Source organism: Coloeus monedula (assembly GCF_965178545.1).
Source record: "Coloeus monedula genome assembly, chromosome: 5".
NCBI lineage: Eukaryota > Metazoa > Chordata > Aves > Passeriformes > Corvidae > Coloeus > Coloeus monedula.
In genome coordinates this window covers 67,401,807-67,427,916 of record NC_138785.1, presented here as the reverse complement: position 1 = coordinate 67,427,916, position 26,110 = coordinate 67,401,807, and the positions used below count along the sequence as shown (strand labels likewise).

At 44.3% G+C, this 26,110-nt stretch overlaps 1 protein-coding gene across 1 annotated transcript in view; it reads left to right on the top strand.

Annotated features, from left to right (window-relative positions):
- FGFR3 (fibroblast growth factor receptor 3) overlaps nucleotides 1-26,110 on the top strand; it is a gene marked incomplete at both ends in the record, with an annotated part of 52,233 nt that overhangs the window by 1,369 nt on the left and 24,754 nt on the right. The window contains 2 exons of the mRNA XM_082281587.1: nucleotides 19,621-19,884; nucleotides 24,259-24,312. Coding sequence (XP_082137713.1) covers nucleotides 19,621-19,884; nucleotides 24,259-24,312 — 318 coding nt within the window. The remainder of the gene's footprint in view (nucleotides 1-19,620; nucleotides 19,885-24,258; nucleotides 24,313-26,110) is intronic.

The following is a 26,110-nucleotide window of genomic DNA, read 5'->3' as shown; positions in this document are numbered from 1 at the left end:
TGGTCCCTGGGCTTCCACCCTCACCTTCAGCCCATAGCTGGGGTTGATGATGTGTTGAAGTGGTGCTAAACCCTTCCCGTGCTCTAAGGTACTTTTGCAAGTTAAGGCTTTGGGACGCTGTTGGAATCGTAGCAAGTGGCTTACTTGGAGGTCACACGGAGGGAAACGTCCCTCCAGTGACTGTGAAGTGAGAGATGGGTTGGGGTTTCCAGGGAGTTCCGTGGAAATCTTCAGGACAGGCTCTCTTACCTTTCGGTCAGCCTTCTCCAAAGCAAAGGTGTCTCTGTCAACCCCCACTGCCCTCCCTGGAAGTGGGATTCCTCCCTCAACCAGGAGGATTCCCGTCAACCCCAACACCTAGTGATGTCTCCAGGAGTTGCCCCATCACTGTGAGCTGTTGAAAGCTCTTGGGGACGGGAACTGTGAGGGGGGAGAGAGCTTTTCAGTGCCAGTGGCCGTCCCACCATCATCCACGTGCGTGGGGAAGCATGAAGCCGGTGCTGCTTCCCCAGCTCTGTGCCAAAGCCAGCGGCTCTGTGGCCGTGAGGGCACCCGCTGCCTGTCCGACCTGGGGGGGAAAAGGTTGTGCAAAAGAAACTGTAAAGAATATAAACCTTCAGAGCCAAGTAAAAACACATTTTACTTTTTCAGTCTTTTTGAATTGAATGGTAAAAAGCAAATTCTTTCTCCTAGTCAAATGGGCCATGGGGTATTGGCTCATTACTGAGGGTTGTTGTTCGCTGGGCTTTGCATTTACAGTCTAAGGCCTTATTTTCCATAAAGGGGCTTGGAAGGATTTTTCCCCAGTGATCTAATTCTCCACACGGGGCTGTGAAGGCTATAACAGCTACTGCTTTGTGCCTATACTCAGCTACATAAAACACACATTGAAGGGAGGCATTCTCGAGGTATGTGTATGTTTGCTAATATGAATACTGGCTATTAGCGGAGGTGGAGGGGGTGCAGGTTTTAACATCTCCGCAGGGAGGTGTTCGGCTGTTGGCAGGAAGGAGGCAGATGGCGGGGCTGTTGCTGAATAGAAGCTAAACTAAAAACACCAGGGGCCTCATCTGGGCTGAGTTTCTCTTCTCTCCAGTTCTCGGGGCTGCTGCAGGAAGAACAATGTCAAATTTCCCCCCTCCCTCTTTTTTTTTTTTTTTTTTTTTTTATGAATGAAAGTAGAGAGGCGAGGCAGGATTGAATGTGTATGTCATTCAGGGGCTATGACAGAGATGATTAGGGAGGTCAGTGAACTCCTTTGCAGCCTTGAGCATGCGGTCACTCTATTCAGCAGCCACAGAATAGACATCAATATAAAAAAGCCCGTCCAATTTGCATTAGTATTCAGATAAAGATATTACTTCGTACGATTTGTGAATGTCAAGTAACGCTGGCTGTTTTCTTAGAGAGCAGCCCAACTGAAACATCAGCATTTCACTTTTAAAAACTTCTGATAACTGTCCTGTCTCCTGTAGCTGGCTTGTGTGTGTGTTTGCATATGGTATATGTGAAAAAGGCAATTTCTGGGCTCTTGAGGATTTGTGTTGCACTAGTTAGCTACTGAGGCTGTCTGAGTGCATTGAAAGAGTTGTATAGAGAGCTGCTAATGTTTGATCAGGTTTGTGCGGGAAGGGGAGGGGAGAGCTCTCCCAGTCTGTCAGGAGCAGGAACCAAAGTTTGCTTGTGCAAGGAATGAAATTGTCACCCAGAGTTAATACTGCACAGGCAGTTTTTTAGCCAGAAGAACAGAACAAGTGCCGTTTTGGGATTTTGCTTAAGTTTAATGGGAGGCATGTACTAATTCCCGTGACTTTTTTGCTTGGAAAGAAGTGGTGATGTGCTGGCTGAGGTGTTTTTTGTGCAGCTGATGGAAACTGGGCTCTTGTAGCCTTCCAGCGTGAGCTCAGCGAGCGGTCCAAGGTGTAGGCTACGCAGATCTGTGTCACTTTGCTTTGTGTATCTGAGCGTTTCAAAGTTCATCCTGAAATTATAGGGGTATTGAAGCAAGTGCCAAATGGCACTGGCTGTTCCTGGAGCTGGCCTTGGGGTTTATGCGTTCAAACCCTCTGCAAAGAGTCTCATATATTGATGGTGCTGCTACACCAGAAATGTTTTAGATACAGTGGGCAGCAATGATTGATAGTTCTGACATCAAAAATTGATCCATTTGTTCTCATGAACAGCAGCAGCTAAAGAGCTAATTAAGTCTTTAATGCTGAGACTAGCATATTTTACTATATGCAGTAGAATAAGAGGACACAAGTAAGTGATGATGAAATATGGCTTCTTTAAAAAAAAAAAATCTGTTTCTTACCTACCAAATAGTGAACTAGAAAGTCTGTTCTGTGGCAGAGATGGACTCAATGTATTCAATAGTAGCTGTATAACATGAAGGAAGTCTTCTACGCATACTGACAAGGGTCACTCCAATTAAATCTGAGGATTTTTTTCTTTTAATTAAGACTTTATTAGTAACTGCTGAGTAGGGAATGTGATGAAAGTAAATCTGAAAATTGTGTAGCAACGTGTTGATCTGCTAATTAAATCATGCAGTTAAAGTAAGCCACTCTGACTGGCATGTTAACTTTTACAACTCCCTCCAAAAAAAGGCCTCACGTGCTGTTTGGGAAAGTGTACCTGTCCTGAAGCCTGACTGAACATGGGTTTTGAAATTAGGTGAACACTAAAGAACTCTTGATTATGGCATTCCCACTGTATCTAGACCATTTCCATCCAGTGGGACACAGTCTGCTGCCTGGACAAAGCTGAAATTTTTCATAAAGCTGAAGGAGGGTTCCAACCTCCCCCTTCTATAGGCTGAGAACCAAAATTTTTTCCTTTTAAAATATGGTCAATAACAGCGAACTTTGACATCCACCTACATGCTTAAAAAGCTGTCCTTTCTGAATACTTACTCTGTACATCTGCTATTCACTTAGAGATCCTAAAAGACAGGGAATCAGCCTGGTTTCTGAGCAATTAATAACATTTTCAGTTTATAAAAGTGTTGGATCAAGGTGTTTCTGACAGCGATCTGTCACTGGCATGCAGTGCTGTGGCTGAAGGCATTTGCTGAACCTTAATTTTAGCTAAGGTTAGGGCATGGCCTGCTGGTGGCTTTTTCTGGCTGGTCATTGAAGTGTGTGGGATACAGTGCAGGAGCTTGAGTATGAGCCATCAGGCTTCATGGACAAGTGGCTGTGTTGTCATAGTTCAGATTTTGGCAATTTTTGCTATATATAAGGTAGACTCATCAGGAGTATAACAAATTCAGATGTTTCTACTGAAAATAGAGTTAAAATTCCCTCCCCAGTTTTTCCCAACTTGGTTCAACCTGATGTACAGATAAACAACGAATCTGGCTATTTTTATTCTGTTTCCCTGTTAGAATAGATTTCTGTCTTCTCTCTCATGTACTGCATGCTCATAACTTTTCATATGTCCTGGGAGTTTGTCTGACTCTGAATACCTGTTTCTTCATTTTTTTCTGACCCTTAAAAAAACACTCCAACCTTGAAATTGCCTGCTGACTCCAAGCCATTCAATAGAGTGGTTTGATGTAGCTGTTTCAGTGTTTGCCATTTCATCTCTTTTAAAAGTGATCAGTGATAAACTTGATTCTACATGTACCAGACTGTATGCCAGAGAGGATGGTGACTGGTAGAAGTTTGCCTTACACTGGGGTTTTTTTCAGCAAATGGGACTCTGGTTCAGCACAGCCACTCATGTTGTGGCAGCAGGCAGCCCAGACTGCAGGAAGAGTAAATCTGAAAGCACCTCTGTGCAAACGCTGGGCTAAAACCATGTCTGAAGGTGCATACAATGCCAAAAGCACCTTAAAATACCTTGTTACACCCTGAATTTTTTTCGTTGACCTCCTACATAGCTTATCAGTTTAGTGGTTTCCCCTCTTTTGGCTGTTTGTCTGGTGATCTTGTTAAAAAAATACTTTTTCTCTGAAGTAAAGCTGACTTCCCCAGTGTCCCCTTTCTTATACACTCACAGCTTGGGTTGCCAAGTGCCACAGATATGATTTAAAGCTCTGTATGTGTGAAGAAGGGCTTTTATTCCTGCAGTGAATGCTGTATTCCTGGTGTGCTTACCCCTAAAGTATCTGCTCCTTCGCTTGAATGACCAGGAAGTTTCTGTAGTATCAAAAGCAAACAAGAACTGTGAGATATGGGCTGAGTAAAACCTTTAGTAAACTTAGTAGTTAAAATGTGAAAGGTAATCAGATGTAAACCTGCCCTATTATTCTGATAGGCTATCAGGGGTGTTGCATTCAGGTGCATAGGAACTAACCAGGAGGTAGTTAAATCAATTTTTTTTTTTTTGTGCAGTGACAGGTTATTCAATGTAGCAAAGCTATTTTTGAAGAATAGCAGCACAGTTAAGTAAGAAAACATTTATCCAGTAACTGCTTCAGTTTGATGTATTCATCTAAAAAAGGGGCAGTATTGATTGCAGAGGTGGAGGTAGTTCAGATGTGCTGGCTTTGCTGTCTGAAATCCAGAGAGCAAGGCAAGATAACGAGTTGGTTAAATAAAAAGGTTATATTAAAACTTGGAAGTAGATGTCTTTATCACGCAGAACTGTATGCAAAACAATTGCCATGTGCTTACACGTTTAGCATCTGTGAGATTTTGGGGCTGTGCCATTTCTGCAGGTTGTGAGGGGTTAAAAGAATTAATGACTCAAGTGAGAAGGGTTCCAAGTTTTCGGGTGAGGAAAGGACGCAGCCCAGGATCGCTCTCTGGGAGCAGGCACAGCTCCACAGGCTGCCGTGTGTGCCGAAGGCTCTTGCCTGGGAACATCACAGCCCCAGGACCCCAGCACTGGTGTTCGTACCAGTACACCCAGGGGTTGTACTCTGAGCTACTGAACTACCTGCCAGTGTCATGCTGACACATGGCAGCATGTTGGTTTGGTTTTTTTCCCCCCTCATTTCCTTTTCACCCAAGGAACCACGCTATCAGGAAGTGCCTTAACTGAGTATGAGGCTTTTAGGGAAAGACAGTAACAGGCAATGATAGTGCACCACAGCAAGCCAGAAACCTCCAGAGGTGGCTTCCCAACTGCTGCTGGTTCATAATTGATGAAAGTGTTTGCGAGTTTATCTTCATTTAAAACTTTTGCCCTGGAAAGCGAAGTGTTTTGTAGTTGTGCCTTGATTGCAGTGACCTACCTTGTGCTGTTCACAAGGAATCTCACTAAATTATTGCAGCTGATGTGGTTAAATCAGTAAAGTTTTAGAGACCAGTGCTGGGTTATAAGGATTGAACTAGTATCCAGAAGTAATGGATTTTAAGCATTTTGGAGTTGACCTGGGATTAGCTGGGTGTAGGGAAGACAGCAAAATAGCTGGGTATTGCTTAGGGGCCAAACCTTGTGGTGGTGATGTGGTTCGTGGGTGGGTTCTCACTGATGCCAAGAGGGAGGAGTGATGTAAGGTAAAAGGCCGGAAGGGGAGGACTTGACTGTCACAGAGCTCCAAGGAGGGTGATGAGGACAAGAGCATCTCTGAGGTTCCTCTCCCAAGTGGCACACGGCACCTGGCTCTGTGAAAATGGGGTGCAGGCATGGTCCTTGTAGCAGGACCGTGTCCCAGGAGCCATCTGGTCCCCTGTGTTGTTGGTGGTGGCTCTGCAGAGGGGATTTACTGGGGGTTTCGCTGTGGTGTGTGGCAGAGGTCATGTGAAGCCCTGGAGGTGTTTCTGTTCCACGGGGTACCGAAGGGTAGCTGGCATCACCCTGAACTGACAGCTCATCCCCTCTTGCTCATTCCCCCTGGGGGAGGTAAAATACACATCTGTGAAGGCTTTTCTTTGGAGTAAAAAGGAGCTACGGGAGATGTCTCTGGATCCAAATGATGAGGCCAGCCTTTCTCAACCTTCTGCTTTCCCTGTCAGAAAACTGAAAAGATCCCAAGAATTGGATTTTTAATTTTATTTTGATGCTTGACAGAGCTTGTAAAGATCCTTCATAGCAAATTTGGCTCCCAGTTCGGAGGGTCATTGCTTTCTTTAGGGGTTTTGCCATTCTCTGCTGCTTGTAGTCCTTTAAAAATAATAATGAGGTCCTGATCTTGCGCCTATTGAATACTAGGCAAAAAAAAGCCCCCATTGATTTCCAAGAGAGCAGGCTGAAGCCCTTCACAGATTGTGGTGGGAGCAGCTATTTAGCATAAGCAAAGATTGTTTGGGAAGTTTTCTAATGACCCAAACATTTTAACCAGCAGAGGAAACTCTGGTGAGTAAAATGGCTCCCAGTTTGAGGGTGGGGATTCCTGGAACTGGTGTTCAGTGACCTCCCATTCCTCTCTAACTGGCTGTAACACAGACCTTCCCTTCCCATCTTGCTTTTTGGAGCTCCAGCATTGATGGGGGCCCACGGCAGCATCACAACCCAAACGCGAGCACCAGAGGCGGCGGCGACAGCCACCGCCCGCCTCCCCCGTGCCTCTGTAGAGAGTCCTGCATGGAGCTGAGCTGCCGTGCTGGCCGCTGTCCCCTCGTGCCCCATCCTCACTGCCATTGTATCAGTGTCGCCGGCATCAGCCCCAGCGCCACGAGCTGCGAGCAGCACAATGCGCCAGCAAAGTGTTCATAATCCCCCGCGGGGGTTTGCTGCTGAGCCTGAACCCTGCAACGCTGCACCAGACACGAGCCCGTGGAGGAGCTTTCCTGGCACTTCCTGGGCAGACAGAGCACAAGAAAAGGTTTTCCTGTAGGATTTGGGGTTTTTTGGGGTTTTTTTTATAACCCTGCTTTCATGGGCGAGACTCAAGTACAAGCAATTGCCTCACAGCAAAATATTTCAGCAGCTTGTGTGGAGACTGTAGGGCCTGAACGAACTGGTGATTTCATTTTTGTTTAAAATTTTTTTAACTTCTCTCTGTACATTCACCTGGGAAAGCATTTCGTTTCTAGCTGGTAGCAGGATCTGTGTAAGATGAGCCAAGATGTGCCTTGGGAGATGGAGGTGTCACAGCTAAAAGTGGAGAAACCAATTGTGGTGAGAAGGTTAAGGAGTTCTGAGTGTGCCCTGACAATTAGCATGTTCAAGTGAAGATAAATCCTCCATGAGCCTGTCTTTAATTAAAAGAATGATTGGAATTAGGCATAGTACCATCTCTCCTGATCAGTATCATGAGTATCTGTGCGAATAAAGCATTTCTGAGGAGGGAGAAAACCACCAGATTTTAATCTTCCTTTGGTAGCCGATATGTCTGCCTTTTGCAAGGGCATATTTCTCCCTGTCTTGGAGTACCCAGGCTTGTTGACAGTAAACAACTGTCACTTGGCAGTTTATGAAAGAAGAATGTTTAAGAAAACATGTCCAGTTTAAATAGTTATGTTAATAGGCTGGGGATTCATGCAGAAATGAGGGGATCTGGTAAATGGAGGTACGTAAATTAGCTGGTATTTAGAACCATGGAATCATGGAATGGTTTGGGTAGGACGGGACCTTAAATATCACCTTGTTCCAACCTCCAGTATTCACTGTGTAAGAAAAGAGCTGAATGCAGTTGGGGGGAAAAATTAAAAATACTTTTCATTTTTACAGTCAGTGTGTTATGCATGAATTCACAACTTTCTGTGAAAGCATTATTTTTTTTTCCAAAGAAAATTCAGAAAGCCTCTTTCTTCCAGCTTGTGGTGGGTTGGGCCCTTGGAGGGCCCTGGGTGGGACAAGCTGCAGGGCTGGGAACCCAGTGCTCCTACTGAGTGGCCTGAATACTGCTCCATGCTCCACAGGCAGCATTTGGACCTTGCAGCTGCCCTGCTGTGTCCTCAGCCTTTGCCTCGCAGGGGTGATCGTAAGAGGAGGCTGCAAGGAAACTTTGCCTCCTGATTTGTGAATTGATTAATTACAGAAAGGAAGAGGTGGGGTGGGGAGTGGGGGCAAAGTAAGAAACAGCAGATGGTGTCCTCTCTGCATCCCTGCCCAAAGTTGCTACAAATCCATCACCCACCTTCTTTGAGTTAAACACTGGGGATGTAGCGAGTGATGAGCGAGCGCAAAGCGTTTGTTCCAGCTCAGCCCAAAGTCATCAGTGTCAAAACATAATGAGTGGGGGCCTGGTGTCAGGCACTTAAAATCTGTAATCAGGCATAAAAAATATGTTTCAGTCTTTCCAGGCTCCTGGTTCACCCAGCTGGGGAAGAAGAGTGTAAGCGGCTACTGGCATTAGCCTTGAAGATACTGGGTAAAACCACTCTCCTGCACCCCTAGCTGCCAACCTGGGATATCATATAAATACAGTAAATACCGTGGAGTTTAAATACAGAGTACTGTGTTACAGATACTTTCATTCAGCCTGGAGTATCTCAGAGAGGGGCATCTTGACAGCAGCACCTTCTCTTGCCCTTGTTCCAGTTAGGGCAGAGAGCTGGAGGAGCAAATGGGAGCCCCCAGAGTTTTGACAAAAGGGTCACACTCAGTTTTCTTTTGCCTAGTGGCTCAATTAGTATTGCCATCATTTGAACTAGGAGGCAAAGGAAACCCAAATACAAAGCTTTCTACCACAGAAATGCTTTGCGATCTGCCCAGTCAAAAAGGAAAGTAACTCCTAGAAAGTGTTAATGTAGTTGTACTGGGGCTCCAACCTGTGAATTATTTAGTGAAGGGATGAGATTTCTGCCTCTATTTTAAGTGTAGGCATGCTGGCATCTTGGGATTTGAGGAGGTAGTGGGCTTCTGCGTCACAAAAGTCTTCCTGAAGGGGAGGGAAGCACAGAGGTGGCAGAGGGGTTCTCCTTTGCCCTGTCCCCCTCAGTGCAGGCACAAAAAGGGACAGGTTTGTACCCACCACTGTGGTCTCGGTGGCGGGTCACTGCCTGGGTCTGGTGACTCCGTGCAATGCAAACCCTTCTTGTGAGGAGTCATCTGCGCGCTTCAAACAAGATCGTCTTGTGGGTGGAATGTGTTAGTTCTGGCAAAAAAAGCTCCTGAAACCTCCTCAGGTGCTTTCAAAATACATGTAAATGTTTGAAGTGAGGTTTTCTCCCCCTCTGTCCCCTCCCCCCAGTGCATAGCAAATGAAGTGCAGACAAGAGGTGCAGTCTTTGCAGGAATAACTTCACCCTATGCTTGAGCCCAGCTGTTTTGGTCATGAGAAGGAGGAGTTGGAGGGGTGACTCAGGGCAGGCAAGAAGAAAAGATGACCCTGGATTAGCCACCCACCCCTGGACAGGGAGTGGAGGGGGCAGAATGCTGTATGCAGGTCTTGCTCCATTTATGGGTTATACATCAAGGGAGGTTGTCCATGTCTTCACCAGTAGTGCAGGGTGGTGGTTCATCCGACCCAAGAGGGCATGGCAGGAGCTTAGCTTTGGTGCATGACTTTCAGACAAATACAGCCCTTTGGTGGCTGCTGGGCTCAGTTTTTATGATCTGTGTGTTCCACCTGCCAGAGAGAAGTGGCTGTTTTTCTCCTCCCTTGGTTTGCCTGCTGCACTGATCATCCTTGCCATCACAACAGCATCCATCTAATTCTTAGATGATTTGCACAGAGAATTTATAAGTGTTTCTGGTGGGGAAGGGAAAGGAAGAGCTGGGAAAATCAGAGTCTGAAGGAAGGGGAAGGTATCCCAAAGTGCCTGTGAAAGATCCCTAGTTCACGCAGGTAGGACCAGCCACATCCTCTTGTAGGAAGGTGGAAATAGCCCTCTGCAGAGGGTCTGCATTTCCTTACAGCCGTGCTAAAATATCTTTGCATAGAGTTATCTACCCTGCTTCTGGCATTTCTAGATCCTAACGTAGTGCAGGTTGTAGAAGATGATTATTTGGAGGCACTGCTAGAAGGCAGTGGGAGCTGAGACACGCATGACTTCCTTGAACTCTCTCTTAATTTGTAAAGTGGAGTCCAAACCCCGCTGTAATAGATATGGTTACAGGAGACCATTAAAAGGTCCCTCCTGGTGAACCTGATGCCCTGGTGCTGCTGCTGGAAATGATAAACCCCTGCATTCAGGTTGGATGGTATGCGCTGCCCTGTGTGTGTGCGCGTATGCATGGAAGCCGGTAAGTCCTGCTAATTTAGGGATTGTTTTCCAAATCTGTTTCCTATAACCCCGTAGACTTAATACAAATAAAGAACTGACTAAGTTTCCTGTGAGAAGCGCAGAACAAATGCTAAGCGTGGGATTTGAATGCAGAAAGGTGAAAACACAAATGTATACAGAAACAGCAAGTCAAACAAGCTGAAAAAATATTGTAAGGTTGATTTAACAGAGCAGTGAACTCAAAGCTGTCTAATCCCTTTAGCAGCCTTCTTTAAAGAGGAGAAATAAAGGAATTTTTGATATTACTTTTCTTTGCCATCTCTCAACTCTTTCTAATAATACTGAAGGATAAGACTTGAGTTTAGCACAAGGACAAAATGTTGCACCATTAGTTAGAGATGTTTTTTAAATAACAAAATCTTCGTTTGTCATTTGCGACATTAAAGTGGATCAGGCTTCCTGAAAGGAGATTACTGTTAAATTTCTCCCAACTGGGGTACCTGGCACCTAAATCTCGCTTGAGACTCTGAAATAACAAGCTTGGTTTTGAAAGATGCTGAGCCAGGTCAGGCTCTGCATTTAAATCGCTTAAGTGCTCTCAAAGTCTGGCTATTCGTTTTGATGCATAGATATGGATTTCTAGGCTTAATCACCAACCTTTGCATTTCAAATGTTTGACCTTTGTTTTCTTTACTAAGTATGCAGACAGAACGGCCCCCCAAATTATTATTATTTTTCCCTTTTACACAGTTGAAAATGGCCATCAGAGAAGACTTGAAGTTCTGCATCTTATTACTGAGAAATAGGGGTCTTTGAAAAATAGCATTTTATGTTACTCAGGGGAAACTTGCAAAAAGGGGAATATTTTCTTGTTTTCATTCACATAAACATGATCCATCATATATCTAAAACCCACAATCATTTGGAAAAAAACCCACCCAAACTACCCTAAACCTTTGCCCTCTCTTAATCCCTGTACAAGAGGGGGTTTTTTTTAAGATGTGCTTTTCTCCCCCCTGAAATAAAGGCAATTGATAGGCTCATAAACAAATACCAAACATTAAGTCCTAATCTCCATATAGAGGAGCCTGACCCTTTTTATGGAGAGAGAGAGTAGAGGGAGGAAACGGGCCAGGAGTTTGAGGTTTAATGCTTATTAAAGTTTTAGTGGGTGGGAAAATGCAATCAATAAATTTTGTTTAATGCCTCAAAACTGGTGTAAGTTTTCACTAGCTACACTGGAGAGTAGTTTTCATTTTGAAACTAGGACACTCGTAGTTGGAATGACAATTAATGTGGAGTGAATATGGTCCCAGTTGGAAGCCGATTTTTTGAATAACATGAGAACTCCCCCCACCTCCCTGCCTTGGCTCCAAAGTGGGGTAGCTTCCGTTTTTAATTAGCAAACCCAGCAAAATTTAGCTCATTGTGTCTTTCTGCTGCTTTGGCCTAGTGGATAGCTTGGATTTCTCCATCTTGCTGTCTTGAGGCTCTTCTCTTTATTTTTTTTCCTTCAGTTTTGGTGCGGGAAGGAAAGGGGGGCTTCAGGATACTTAGGATTAAAGTCATTGTTTGGGGATATTTGCAGCCAGCTGCCTGCATTAAATGAAGATTAGAGGAGTGCACATTAAAAGTGCAAGGGAAATGCAGAGGACCTGGGATTTGGGAGCTGCATAGCTGTGAATCGAAGGGGAAAGGTTGGGGCTTTATGGCAATTTTTTTCTAATGCCATGTGATCTTAAAGCCCACTTCAGAAAGCATCACAAGTACCAGAAAAGCATCACAAGTAGCTTCCAGGGCAAAGATGGCTTGGGAATTGTAAAGGGAACAGGAGCATTTGCATTCCTTAAAAAGTTCCTCTGAGGTAAACCTAAACTTTTGGGCCTGGTGAACTTCTGAATTTCTTAAAAATTCATCTGCAAGAGCACTTGAAAGGTGGTGAAGTTTTGATAGAACTGACCAAGTGGCTGAAATCCCACTCTCGAGGTCAAAACTCCAGCAGTAATGAATTTTTGGAGGCTTTTTCAGAAGGAAATGGAGGTATAGAGAAAGAGCCCAGGAAAAAATAACTCAGAAGAATCATTCAGCAGCATGTGCTTAGTCTTTTAAGTAATTATAAGAAAGTTTAAAAATATTTCCAAAGATACAGCTGCTCTCCTTTTCCTATGCTTTGTGGAGCAGTCATTTGTGTAAGCTGTGTCCTTGCAGCAGACTTTGCTAATTGCTTGGGGTGTGTCACCTATAAAACTCCTCCAGGTAACCCGGTCCAGCGAAGTAGGAGGGATGCTGTGGTGCACTGATGCTGAAGAGCACGGGTTTGCTCAGGGCCTCCACAGTTCAGCAGAAGCAAGTTCTGCTCCAGTGGAGTCTGGGGCAAGTTTTGCCCAATCTGCTGGGATGCTGGGAAGCCTCATTCTGTGCCTCAGTTTACATAGCTGCTGCCACGGGCTTTGAAAGGGCTTATGGTAGTTGCTTGCTTGCTGAAATGATGAGGGTGTTTTGGACTTCCTCAGGCATGTAGGGCAGGAATGTAAAACATCAGCCGCTTTGTGGTGGGATCTGTCTGTCAGCATCAAGCTGAGATGCCCCTGCTGTGCTGAGCAAAAGCTGAGGCCAAGTTGGCCACGTTCTTCAGAGGCAGCAAGAGGCAGACACCAAGAGGATGACAACACAGTCGCTTGTGCTCCCCCAGAGATCAGCCCCATGAGTGTCCCATCACTCTGCCTTGAGCAGGGAGTGGTCTGGGTTGACCGCGTTTGGCCACTGCGGTTGAGTGAGGTTGTCTGTGTGACCTGTGGGCAAACAGCTGCAAGGATGTGCCAGGCTGAGACTGATGTCATCCCCACCGTGAGCATGGGCTGCTGAGAACTGACACAGCTCATGGCTGCCCTCCGTGAGGAAAGCACAAAGACTCTGGCACCTGGGAGAGCAGGAGCCATCTGCATGGGCATCCTTGAGCAGGAGCCAGGAGCTTTCACAGCCTGGGGACCTCAGCATGCCCATGCTGCCTCCCATCCGCTGCTCCCTGTCTTTGGGGACCATTGATGAAGTGGAGACATTTCAATATCAGTTCTTTGATTTCTGTTAAAAAAAAAAATCTAATGCAGAACTCTGAGCTAACTAGATACATATGAGTGGTGGTTGCTTCCCTGTTTTCAGTGGGGAACCAACTGTTTGTACAATCTGGCCAGATTTTAAGGAAAACTCCCCATCACTGCCTGTTGCTTTAAGCCAGCGAGCCCCAGCTGAAGGCTGTCCTTGGGACCAGTTCTGGGCTCTCAGCAGCAGCCAAAGCTTTGTGCCTCTTGGAGGGGTTTACATTCCCATCATTTTAGGTGTAGCCAGGAGACCCCTTTGATTTGTTCCCTGGTGGGTGTTTTTGTCCTCCTCAGGACTTCCAAGTGTCAGAGGGAAATCCTCCTGGCCAAAGTGTTTTTGTAACTATTTTAGCTTTGTGATAATTTATTTCTTTAAACTATCTGTGCCTGAATTGGGTGATCTAAGAAAACAGTCCATTAAAAGGAGGATACTGTAGAGTCCTGATGAATCCTGTTTTCTACTTGGCCGATGGAACAGAAAGCTAATTGCCAGTAGTAAATCCATTCAAAGGAGGGCTGGAGGGAGGGAGAAAAGCTAATATTCCTCCTTGAATGCCCGTTTAATCTCTGAAACCTTTCATGCAGATGTAAATTAGGATTTGCACAACAGAGTCAACAGTTGCTTAGTAGATAAGGCAGATTTGCAACATCTGCTTTTTCCATTCTGGAAGCTCTTCCAAAGTCACTGTTGGGGATAGCCAAACTAAACAGTAGAGTTTTTTTTACTCTTTTCCATAATCTCTTGTTTATAAAGAAAGCTGCATATGACAGAATTAAACCTGGTTATTGTTCTGCTAATTCCGTAGGAAAAAAGTTTGCTTTTCTCCTGAAACAGATCTAAGAAAACCCCCACGGGGTGGTAATACAGTGCAGTTACTTGTTAATGTCTTTGGAAGAAATGTTGCCTGGTAACAATTGCATAGGCCACTGCAGTGGTAATACAGTATAAACAGTCTACTTTGCATTATTATTATTAGAAAAGCTGTTTTAAGCTGCTCCAGAACTGCCTCCTCCCAAGCAAACACTTGCAATATAGGAAAGATAAAGTGGTACCTTTGGGTGACCTGGTCTAGGGGAAGATGTCCTTGCCCATGGCAGGGGTGTTGGAATGAGATAATATTTAAGATCCCTTCCAACGCAAACCATTCTGTGGTTCTTTGATTCTGTGAAATAATGGAGGCAAACCCTTTCCAGATGTGATTGTCTAAAGACATATTTTTATATCACAGTTTAGACTTCTACAGATACAGATATTTTATTTTTGGAATATTTTATTTCTGGGTGCAAGCCCCACTGAGCAGGGGAGGTAACCCAGCAAAAACACTGCTTTGGGAGGCAATACTGCTTCAGCAAAGCATCCTGTGCTGCTGTGATTGCCAGAGTAAGCCCCTTCTTCCCAGGATGACTGCAGCCTGACACTGGGAAGTGTGGTGCAGGAGGGGTCTTGACCTTAGAAGGGGAGAGGAGTGGGGGGGAAAGTGAAAACAGAATATTTTGTATAATAATTTTTATTTTATAAAGAAAATATAATAGAAAATATATAATATACACAAAACACTTTATAGAATATCATGTATGTATTTGATATATTGCATTTTGCTGTGCCAGGCTGGTGAGGTGCCTTTTGGGGTGGCAGGGCCATAGCCAGACAGGGATGTTCCACCTCTAGCACTGTCACATCTGTGCAGAAAGGAGGCGAAGCCATGCCCTACATAAAGTACTTCCAAAAAAATATAGATATATAAAAAATACCCCATCAGCTCCCTGCAGAGCAGTGCGGGTATGCAAGGACTGCACCGCTCCCTCGATCTTATCTGCCCTGAGAAGGCAGGTTCCTGGGGAAACAGGTGATCCCACGATCTTATCATGCTCACCTCTCACAGGGGCTGCAGTGCTGCAGGGCCTGGGGCTGGTCTGGTGGTTTTCAGTATTTCCCTGGGGCCCATCTGCCTCTCTGGGAGGAGGCAGAGGGAATGGGGATGTGGGTTCTTTCAGGGAGGTGACACTGGGGCCACTTGTCACATTTCCTGGCTACTTTTTGGATTTAGATGAATGTACAATTTTTGGCAAGAAAAGTGTTTTATTTCCCTGCTGGGAAGTTAGCTCTGCGAAGTGCAGAAGTCCCAAGGTGAGGTGAGGAAGTGACTCCATCCCAGGAACAGCCTCACAGGTATTGTGAAAAACACCTGAATATTATTCACTGGGTGAATAATACTGTGAGCCTCTGTTAACACAGGCAGGACACTTATTTTGAATAAACCAGGGCTAAATGCATGGGACACAGTGCTGGTCTGAGCCTGGAGATAGTGTACATGCTCTTTACCAGCATGGCTATGTTCATCCCAGTAATGCTGGAGGTTTCCATACACCTCCAGCAGTTACTCACCAGCTCACTGGCTGGGACCATGATCCCCCTGGGAATGGGATAACAAACTCAACAGGAGAAAGCTCTGGCATGGCTGTTGCTCTGTGATCCTATAATATATCCTGTCACGGTGGATTTGGTGCAATAAAATACATAGAACAAGAAACGATTTCAGATTAACCTGGAGAGAGAAATGTGTGGAGCGCTGCTGTCTCTGTGCTTGTTAACATGCCAAATACAGCTTGTTCAGCTTGAAAAGGGAAAAATACGATCTGCTTAGAATTGAGCCTTAGTCCATTCCAGCACCAGGCTGTGAAGCACTCCTGGAAAGCCTCTTGGGGATTGCCAGGGTTCAGGGTGGGGTGAGGAATCTCTTGCTGGTGGTACTGAAAGTGGTGTGCCTCAAATGCTCTGTGGGGGAAGTGCCAGTGTGATTTGTGTGGTTTGAGTTGTGTGGTGGGTGTTCCCCTGCTGCAGGATGCCCACTGAAGGAAAAGGATGATGATGGGGGATGCGTGCACCCCACCAGAGCAGTTCCTCAGGGGACTCCTAAACACTTTGATGTTTGAAAAAGTAGGGTTGTGGGAAGTTTTTCCAGGGGGAAAATCGCAGGTGAAGAGAAACTGCCTGGAGCCAGAACCCAGCACCCTGTGAGGTGACATAGGACCCTGGGGCTCCCTCACCCCTCACTGTGGGCCTTTGCTGCCCAGGAGCAATCCCCAGCAGAATCTGTAAATAGTCCCTGGCACCCAGGAGGGCACCAGGCAGGCTCTAGGTTGGCTTGGATTTTTTGGGGGGCCATAAACAGCCCAGGAATAGCCCACCAGCCTCCAGGGATAGCCCACCACCCTCCACCTCGTCCTTGTCCTTTCGTGCCTGAAAAATAAATAACTTGAGAGCTGCATGCATTAAAACCAAAATAAAATATTTCCAGGCTCAGCCAGAAACAAGTATTGATGTCTAAGAAGAGCAGACAGCTGATGGAAATACTGACACACTTAAGCACTTGGAGCTGTGAACCACATAGAAAGTGAATTTATTGCTGGGATGAGCCAAGCAGCTACAGAGATGAAGTATCTTATCCTTATAAGTGAATACATACAAAAGCATTTCAGCGTTGCTGGGCCAACTGCTCCTCATTGGGGAAGGTGTTTCCCAGCCAGTTGCTGCCTTTTTGCTGCTCTGAACAGCTTAAAAATGGTCTCTTTCTCTGTAGTATATTTGCTATTAACAGTGATGATGCTGCAAGTGCTGATCTCTATCACATGTGTCTCTTGGTGATTCTCAAGCCATTAGTGCTTTGGTTAAACTAATAATTGGTTGAATTTTAGTCATACCTTGGGAGCCCACAACCCAGATTGCCTCTTTCTCTGGAGCAACCCGTTAAAGCTGCAAATGTGTTAATCCCTCCTCTTCTGGCAAGCAGCAGAGTGGGCTCCTGTAATCCCTACATGAGTTAACTCCCTGGTAATTTATACCTGAGTGTCAGTCATGGTTTAACCCCAGCTGGGAACTCAGCCCCACACTGCAGCTTGCTCACCCCATCTCGGAGGGTGGAGGAGAGAATCAGAGGAGTAAAAGTGAGAAAACTTATGGGTTGAGATAAAGACATTTTAATAAGAGAAGCAAAGGCCGTACACACAAGCAAAGCAGAACAAGGAATTTTATTTCACCACTTCCCAAGGGCATCCCCAGGACAGCTGGGCTCCATCACACAGTGACTGGGGAAGACAAATGCCATCACTCCAGACAACTCCTCCTTCTTCTCCCAGTTTTATTGCAGATGTCATATGGTCTGGAATATTCCTTGGGTCAGCTGGGCTCAGCTGTCCTGGCTGTGTCCCCTCCCATTTTTTTATGGCTGGATAGTTGGCATCAGAGGGGGCAACTTCACGTTTCCTTTCTGTCTTGGTGTCTCTAGTTGAAAAGGTGTTGGAAACTTGCAGCTGGAAGGCAGGAAGGAGCTGCTGGATGCTGGCCACCCTGTGAGAGATGGGAGCTTTGGTTCTCTGCTTTAAACTCCTGCTGGTTTAAGCATGGAAATGAGACTGTCTCTGCTTTCAGATTTATCTGCGTACTTGAAGTCTATATAAGGAATGAGAGCAAAAATTGGTTCTCCAAGGTCACAGATGGACTAAGTGTTTAAAAGCATTTGAGTGCCCATTTAAATACTTGCGGAGGTCTCCAGCTTGGGTCCTGTTTATTTTTTAAGCCATAAGCATTTAAACAAAAGGTTGAAAAACAGTTTACAGAAGTGAGATTAAGACCATTAGTAGCATTCTCCTTTTAATTCACCACTATGTCTTTCCAATATTATTCCCAGTCAGTAGGAAAAAAGTCACTAGAACCAAACTTCGCATCACAATATCTGCTGGAGACCGACTGGGGAGGCTGAGGGTAGAGATGCCAAAATAAAGTTGTCAGAAACAAGAGATGCTGCTTCATTCCACAGAAGAAGCTTGAGACCCCAATCCATCTGCTGAGTCTTACTTTCCTCTTCCTTCCAGCATTCCCTGTATACATTTTATAAAAATTCTTTGTTGCTTTGTCATTAACTGCGGTTCATTATGGTTTTCAAAAAAGAGGTATTTCCTTTCAAATGGCTAACTGGTACAGTTTGGCCTGTGCTTAGTCTGAGCTTGTTCCTGTTCAGTAGGTTTATAATACAAAACCCAAAATATACAAGTGTTGATCATTTGGCAAACAGCTAGAACTGTGTTTGGTGTGGAGGGGTTATACAGTTGTGTAGGGCTTGTTTTCCAGTAGATTAAATTAGCAAGAGTTTCCATCAGAGTTAGACCAGTAGTCAGTCTTGCAAGTGCAAAGCTGTCCACAGGGCTTTTAAATTTGAAGCCAAAGTTGGTACCAGTGAAAAAATCCTCATAGTTTAGAACAAGGAAGAAAAAACACTTGAATAGTTAAACTAGAATATATCTGAACCAGATTTTTTCCAAGGATATATCCCAGTTGGGAAGAGACCATGGGTGAACACTCAAGTGTTGCAATGAGTGCTGGTCTGATAGCAAGGAAATGCTGGATGGAGCTCAGTCTTTTTTTTTTTTTTTTTTTGATTTACTAAAAGTATATGCTTTCAGGGAAAATTTTTATTAAAAGGGAGAAAAACCCAACACCCTAAACCTTTGACTGCACGAACACCACAACATTCTGGCCAAACCATAAAATATTTGAGTTGGAATTGCTACCAGGGTATGAGGAAAGGCTCTTTGTAATCCCAATGAGTGTGGGCTTTGCCTCCTGCGAGACAGTACCTCCTATGAGGACTTTTCAGGCTCCCAGAATCCTTTCTTTCTACCCTGCCAAGGCTATTGACAGCAACATTTTTAGATTTTAAATCTTTGCATTTATACAAGAATAAAAACATGCATGACAAGAAGAGAAAAGCAATACATTTTTCTCTTACAGCCTGCTCCAACTCTTTCACCTCAAGGCAAAAGAGCAGCCTGGAGCCAATGCTACATCCTCAGGTATTTGGAGCTGCTGTACTTGCATTGGTTTCACAGTGTAGTCATAATCTATGAATATGTCTTTGATTCTGCACTTTTGTTGCACAGGGAATAACTTCAGCAGGAAGCTAGTGGTGGTTTCATTTATTTTAGCTATTCCAACCTGCATCTTCTGTCCAGCCTTCCACCTGTTTCCTTCGGCCCACAGACGTTGCCTTTGGGTCACCCAGACTCGCTTACAAAATTTGGTTTATTCCCAGTTCTGCTCCTTATATCCTGCCCTTGCTGAGTCCTGTAGGGTTTGTGGACAGACTCACAGGAATAAACAAAGGGAGGTCCAGAAACTGAACTGTGGACTTGTCAGCTCACAGTTATTTCTGCCAGATCACCCCTCACCCACAGCACTGAGTGTTGCAATGACCTTTCTAGAGGCCTGTGCTGTTTTTTGTGATGCACCTGGTGGGGTGCCCATGTTTTGGTTGCTACAGGGTCGAAGCCATCCTTGTAGATCAGCCAGAGCCCTGACTGCCTTTGCACAGCTACCTGCCTGTGGCAGGTAAGGGAAAGGTCTGGGCACCTAGAAGCATCAGTAGAGCAAATATGAGATATGTTTCTTTTTTAAGCACCCTTTCTGTCTGTGACACCTGCTCTTATTTATTCATCTCCATTTCTTCTTCCCTTTGCAGAATACTTGAGGAGCGAGACTGCCTTTCTGGAAGAGTTGGTGTTTGGAAATGGAGATACCATTGAACTTTCCTGTAACACCCAAGGCTCTTCTGTGTCTGTTTTCTGGTTTAAAGATGGTATTGGAATTGCACCTACCAACAGAACTCATATTGGACAAAAACTGTTGAAGATAATCAATGTGTCATATGATGACTCGGGGCTGTACAGTTGCAAGCCAAGGCATTCCAATGAGGTCCTGGGAAACTTTACAGTCAGAGTTACAGGTATGTGCAGAAATACAGCCGTTTCAGTGATTTTCTTTTTTTTTTTCTTTTTGCCCTTTCACATGTTCAGCACAACTGGTGGTTTGTGGTGTTTGTCTGTCCATGGAAGGTCTGTACCTCCCTGGTAACTCCTGACAGTGATTAGACTGGCAGAACAAACCAACTGAAGAATGCTTGCATGTCCATACCAAATGTTGAAGCTTGATGTTAATACTGGGAGAGACTTAGAAAGGATGCTAGTCAGATTAAACCACAAATCACCCTTAACACTCAAATAGATGCAATGCTACCTTAGAAGTCTTTTGTGAGTGAGTGAACTGTGGCTCAGGGGGGTTAAATGACGCTTTCCGTTTTATGTGACAAATCAGTGGCAAAATTGCATGTAAAAGCTGGAGGTTCCTGAAGACTGTTTCTCTGTTGTAGCTGATAAATCTCTGCCCTCCATCACAGTTATCCCAAATTGCTAGCTTGTTTTAGAGGTAGCTTATCCATAAACTGTGTATATCCAAAATATGTGCTTCATTGAAGTTACTTATTGGGATTCATACATTGCAAACAAGTGCTGTGTTAGCAAAGTACTTGCTGTCATTTGCTTGGCCATATTTTTTGTGATGAGGACAATAGAGCAGAACAGCTAAAAGCTGTCCAACCCTGGATCACTAGACATAGAGCGCCAGAGAAATCTGTTGTTTCCAGATAGCTAACCACCAACACAAAGGTCATCTTCATGATTTCAGGCTGATGCATTGGATATCAGCCGTTGGATACTCGTCGCTGTGAGCAGATAGAAAACCTCCTCATCACAGATTAAAAGCCTGCATTTTCTGGAGAATTGGCCACTTGTGGATCTCAGGTTTTGAAAACTTTCATTTGCCCTTGTACTGTTGGAGATTTTCAACGATCCTTGAAGAGTAGGTCCTTCCTCCAAAAGTTGAGTTCCCTCAAAAAGTAAGAGTCTCTGTCTGAAAACCAAACACAGAGATGTTTGTGATTGTGAATCACATCCACTCCATAAAGAGCTTTCTTGTGCCAGCAGTAGGATTTTGTGTGAGAGAGAACCATCATGAGAATAAAAGCTCGTTTCAGTAAGCCTTCAGCAACATCTGCTTTTTATTGAATGTTACTGGAGATTGCTGTGAATGCTTCAAGGTCATATCAATTAAATGGTTAAAGAAGTGTTTGGCCCTTGAAAGACTTTCTTTAACTAGGTACGATTATTGGACCTATGCAGCAAACCACAGGTTGTTAGAAATGTTACTCTCTCTTTTTTTTCTAAGTGACATCAAAATGCTTTTGAGTTCAAGGGGCAGCAGGGAGGCAGGAGAGGGCAGCTGGTTACATGCTCAAATGAAACAGCTGCCAGCCTCAAAAGTTTGTAAAGTGAGAAATTGTTTTTAATAGTGGAAGTACTGATAATCCTCTGCTTTTAAAAAGTTTAAGCCCCTGTATTTTTCCTCTTTGCTAATAATAGCTAATAACAGCTTAAGAACTAGCGAGTAACCTGAACCTGCTTTCTGACAACATTATGAGTCTTTGATTCTATTAGCCCACTGTTATTACCACCAAAATGCTGGTAATGTGGGAGCCTCCTTTTTAGCTGTCAGCAGCACTTGTTTTTAACTTTGAAGCCCTGCTTTACATGGCAATAGTGGTGCCTCTCATATACTCAGGTATTTCTTCATAATTAGTATTGATTGCTTGGCGTGGCACTGCAGAGATGAGATTGTATTTGGAGATTTGTGGTTTGTGTCCCCAATTCTTAAAGGTAATGCCAGCAATTAGCTCAGGTATCTGGTCACGTGTTTATGTGGATATCTGATGTTTGGGGCTGAAGTTATTCTCTTAACTCTCTGTGTTAAACTGGTTTAAAGCTGTACTTACAAACTGGAATTGCTCTGATCTGTGTTCTTAAGTGAGCAAAACTAGGCTAGATGTATTTGGAATAGCTGATCCACACGTAAGTTCCATTTTGAGAGATGCTTCCAGGTCCTAGGAAGGATAGGATATTAGGATTTCATGATTTTCCTACACAGAGCCATGAGATTTGAGTCTGCAACAAACTGACAGTTCTGCAGCGACTCACTGTGCACAGGGGGATGTTTGATGTTGGAAGCAGAGCAAGTAGATGCTGGAGCTGGCATTCAAGGGCTGAGAACCAGGCTGATTAATAGCAGGGTTTGATCTCTTTAAAATGCCTCACTTGACAGACAAGGGCTTGAGTGTTTGCTAGTTTACAAAAAGAAACATACTGTCCCCTTAAAACCTGAGCACTTGGAAAGGATCGCAAGTAGAGGCTGCATGCCCAAACTGATATCCAGCCCTGTTGGCAGAAGCTCCATTTCTGCAACCATTTCATGCACAAAACAGCCTTTGGATTTAGTGGCTGAGCAGCACCCCTGTATGAGCATGGACTGCAGGCTGCTACCAGCAAACACAGCTTTCAAAATACCCAAGGCTGAGCATTAAACAGGTAACTGAACAAATTAAACCCCTTTTCATTCATAATTAAAGTCCTTTTGAGCAGTTCTTGCTGATGCTAATACTCAACAACTTCTGCAAAGGATTACTGCTTTAGTAAATGATAAACAGCTTATAATTTTTAGTCACCATTTGGAAAATGTGATGTTTTAGTAACCTGAATAGGACAGTAGCTATAAACATGGGATATTTGGGTTTAAAATCGAAGCTGCACTTCTCATCTTAAAAACAAGCAAGGTCAAAGACTTCCCTCGACCTTGTGAAAATGTTTTTGAATTAGTTTAAAAATTGATTCTACTCCTCTGGTCATGATGGATTCATTGGAAAGCAGAAGTAAACTATAATCGTGTGTTAATATATGGGTAACCAAATCTGAGAGAGCAGAACTGAGGAGGTGCTGATTTCTCTGTCGATGCTGGTGGGGATTTGGCTCAGTTTCTGCCTTCGCTGGGACTTGAGTAAACCTGCTGGATCAGCCAAAACACCTAAACATCCACTTTACTTTCAGCAAGCCCCATGGCATTTCCCTAGTTCTGCTGCCAGCAGGACCTCAACTGTGGATTTGCAGTTAGATACGTGCCTAAAGTCGTTCTTGAGGCTTTGCCAAAGAGAAGGTGTAAAGCATGATGAGCCCCTGCAGTCTGAGGCAGGGAGATGTTTCCTGTGTTATTTGCTTCTGTGGATGGAGAAAATACCTTGTCACCTTTCCTTCTTTTCCCCTCCTTTTATCCCCTCCCCACCTTTTTTCTTTTTCCATTTTTTACCTCCACTGTGCTGGTCAGAGAACAGTAGAAGACTCAAGTGCATCTTGAAATGAAGGATGTTCTGCCTGGCTTGATCTAAAGCAGTGCTTGACATTTCTGGCCACGTGTTGAACACTCATAATGTTTCCCATTTTCTAGTGTTTAAGGCCAAGTTCTTTTACCACTGTCTCAGAGCATAAAGGCTGCTGGGTTGATAACATTTTGCCTTTCTTTAAAAGAGAAATTAGTGGAGATTATATAACATCAGTGATGCTAAATCTTTCAGACACTGAACTGTACTAAACTAAACTGTGTAAACTAAATCAAACACTAAGCTGCTGTCTGATAATGGCATTTACATTTACAGTAGTCATCAGTACAGTACACCACTACAGTAGTAGGTGGGGGGAAGAGGGACTGAGCCTTCATTGTGGACAGCTTGGAGAAGGTGAAATGTTAGACTGCATTAAAAGAAACAGTTCAGGATGTTTTGGAAAGATACAGATGGAAAATTCCCACCTGTTTACCTGTATTGAGTTACAGCCTTGAAGTGCCTCTGTGGGAGGAGTATAACCAAAGGGAGCTGGTTCATGGAGTAGTCATCAAAATGTTGATGGAGAGAGAGGTTTGATTGCAAAAAGTTCAAAAGTTTTGGTCTTCATGGTTGAACAAGGAGTTAATGAAAGGAGACGTGGCAGGGGCATATTGAGTTAAAAGAAAAATGCAGGGAAAGTGAATTAGAGATGCTGACCAGTAGTTTTGAGACATGGTAAAATAAAAAGTCTTCAGAGTGAATGCTAGAGGGGGGGAAAAAAAGCAGTCAGAGAGCTTGTTCTGCAAAAGAAACTTTCCTGTTTGGAATTTCTTTTGTATTTATGAGGAAGAGAGCATTTCACACAGTGAGAAGCATTTGACATTGGACCCAGAGCACTGGCAAACTCATGACACCACTCTTCCAGTTCAGAATGCACCTGTCTGGTTTTGCCTGGCCCAGCAGCATCAGAGGGGTGGGCTGGTGGAGCTGCAAGGAAGGGTGAACCATCACTTGGATGTTCTCCCTTGCTGGAGCTCATGACACCAACAGCCTCATCCAGCACGGTGTCCCCACATACCATCGTCTTTCTGCTTCACTTCTTTCTCTGTCTCTTTCTAGATTCCCCTTCATCGGGTGATGATGAAGATGATGATGATGAGTCAGAAGATACAGGTAATTTGTTTTTCTGGGATACAGAGGCCTTTTCTTTGAAGAAGCTATGGCTCCCAAGCAGTCCAGCTCATCTGGGTGTTCACGTAGTCACACAGCAACTCTTTCATTGGGTTGAAATCAGTGACCTCAGGATGTAACCATGATGAAATTTACCTAAAAATTTAGAAACAGCTGCCAGAGTGATATTGCTGCTCTGGAATCCTACAGCAGCAGTACTGTATTTTGAAGACTTGATGCTGAGAATCTGAATTGATGCGTAGCTGTAAGTTCTCCTTGTGTGCAAATCCAGACAAACCCACTTACTATATATATTTTTTTTTTTTTTGCTACACTGATGTTACACCAGTTTTATTTCAAACCTTGACTGCGTTACCTTTAACTATTCTGATTCTGGTCCTTAACTGCATCTTGACAGGAGTCAGAGTATAAAATTTACACTAGCCAGGGGCCAAATTTACTGATGCCATGAGTGGGAGCAACCTCTTTGGCTTTACTGGCTTTTTCTTTCACTCCTGTGAGGAAGAGAGTCCTGGGACAGAGCCCCTTGGTGCTTTTACAGTGAATCTCTTTCAATCCCAGTGCTGCTTTCATTAAGTGCAATAGCATTAATCAGGATCATTACAGGCTTCAGAGGTGTAAGTGTTGTGTTTTATTCTGCTCTTTATACTTCTGCAAAGTGAGGTGCCCATGTGTATGTGTTTTTAATAAATAAATGTCTTGCATTTGAACTCTTAATCAGCTATGTACTTTGGCAGGAGTTCAGCAGGACTGAAAAATCTCTCCTGACCGTAGCATTGAACATGCAGGACTCTTTCAAACAGGTCTCCCGCTGTATTAAGTTCATACCACTGTGTGTGCAGTGTGTGGACAGTAATGGTGAATTACGGTGCCAGGAGGCCCATCAGCAGCAATTAGTGGTTTTCTGATAGCTTCTAATTAGGGGCCAAATTCTGTCAGGTGACAGGCACCTTTGCAGAGGTGCTCAGGGCTCCTGGTGCCTGCTGAAGATTGGTCTGAAGAAAGGTCTGCTTTGGTCAGGATTTTTTCCTGCTGCAGAGCAGCTTCTGATGAGCACAACTAATCATTCTGTACATTTTTTTATGTGGTTTATAGACAACTCAATCTCTTAGCAACAGGTATCACAAAACATCAGCTGGCTTATGGTACAGAAAGACGTTTTTCTTCACTGAAAAGGAAAACACATGTTTCGCCACATGTATTTATAGCCTGTTTTCTGGGTCTTCTTGTCTTTGAGGCTGTCTCTGTTTTTAGACCTGAAGGTAATGGCTGGCTTTGCTTAAAGGTCTCGTTATAAAAAGTTGCATTCTCTTCTGCTTTAAAAATGGTTGATTAGCTTAATGTGTCAGTGCAGTGAAACCTCATGGCATTTCGTGACATGGGTCTGCATTATGTTGCTTTCTTTGATGTCAGGTCCTCCACTTAACCCTCAGAGGTCTTCTGAGCCTGGGAAGCTGTGTTGTTAACCCTGGTAGCACCACTGTCAGGACATCCCACTGGGAACAGGGGCTGAAGGACCATCCCAGGCAGGCAGACACAGTGCTATGTTCTGTGGACAGCCCAAAGACCCAGGTCCTCTTATCTCCTGTGTCAAAAATGTGCCCTACTAATGGGGGGTGTGAGCTCCTGCTTGGGCATCAGACATTGCTGTGGTCAGTACTTAGAGGAGGAACTGCAATAAACACTTTCATGCAAAAGAAAAATACCATGGAATCATAGGATGGTTAGGGACCATTGGAAGGGACCTTAAAGGTATCTAGTCAGTATAACTGATAGTGTT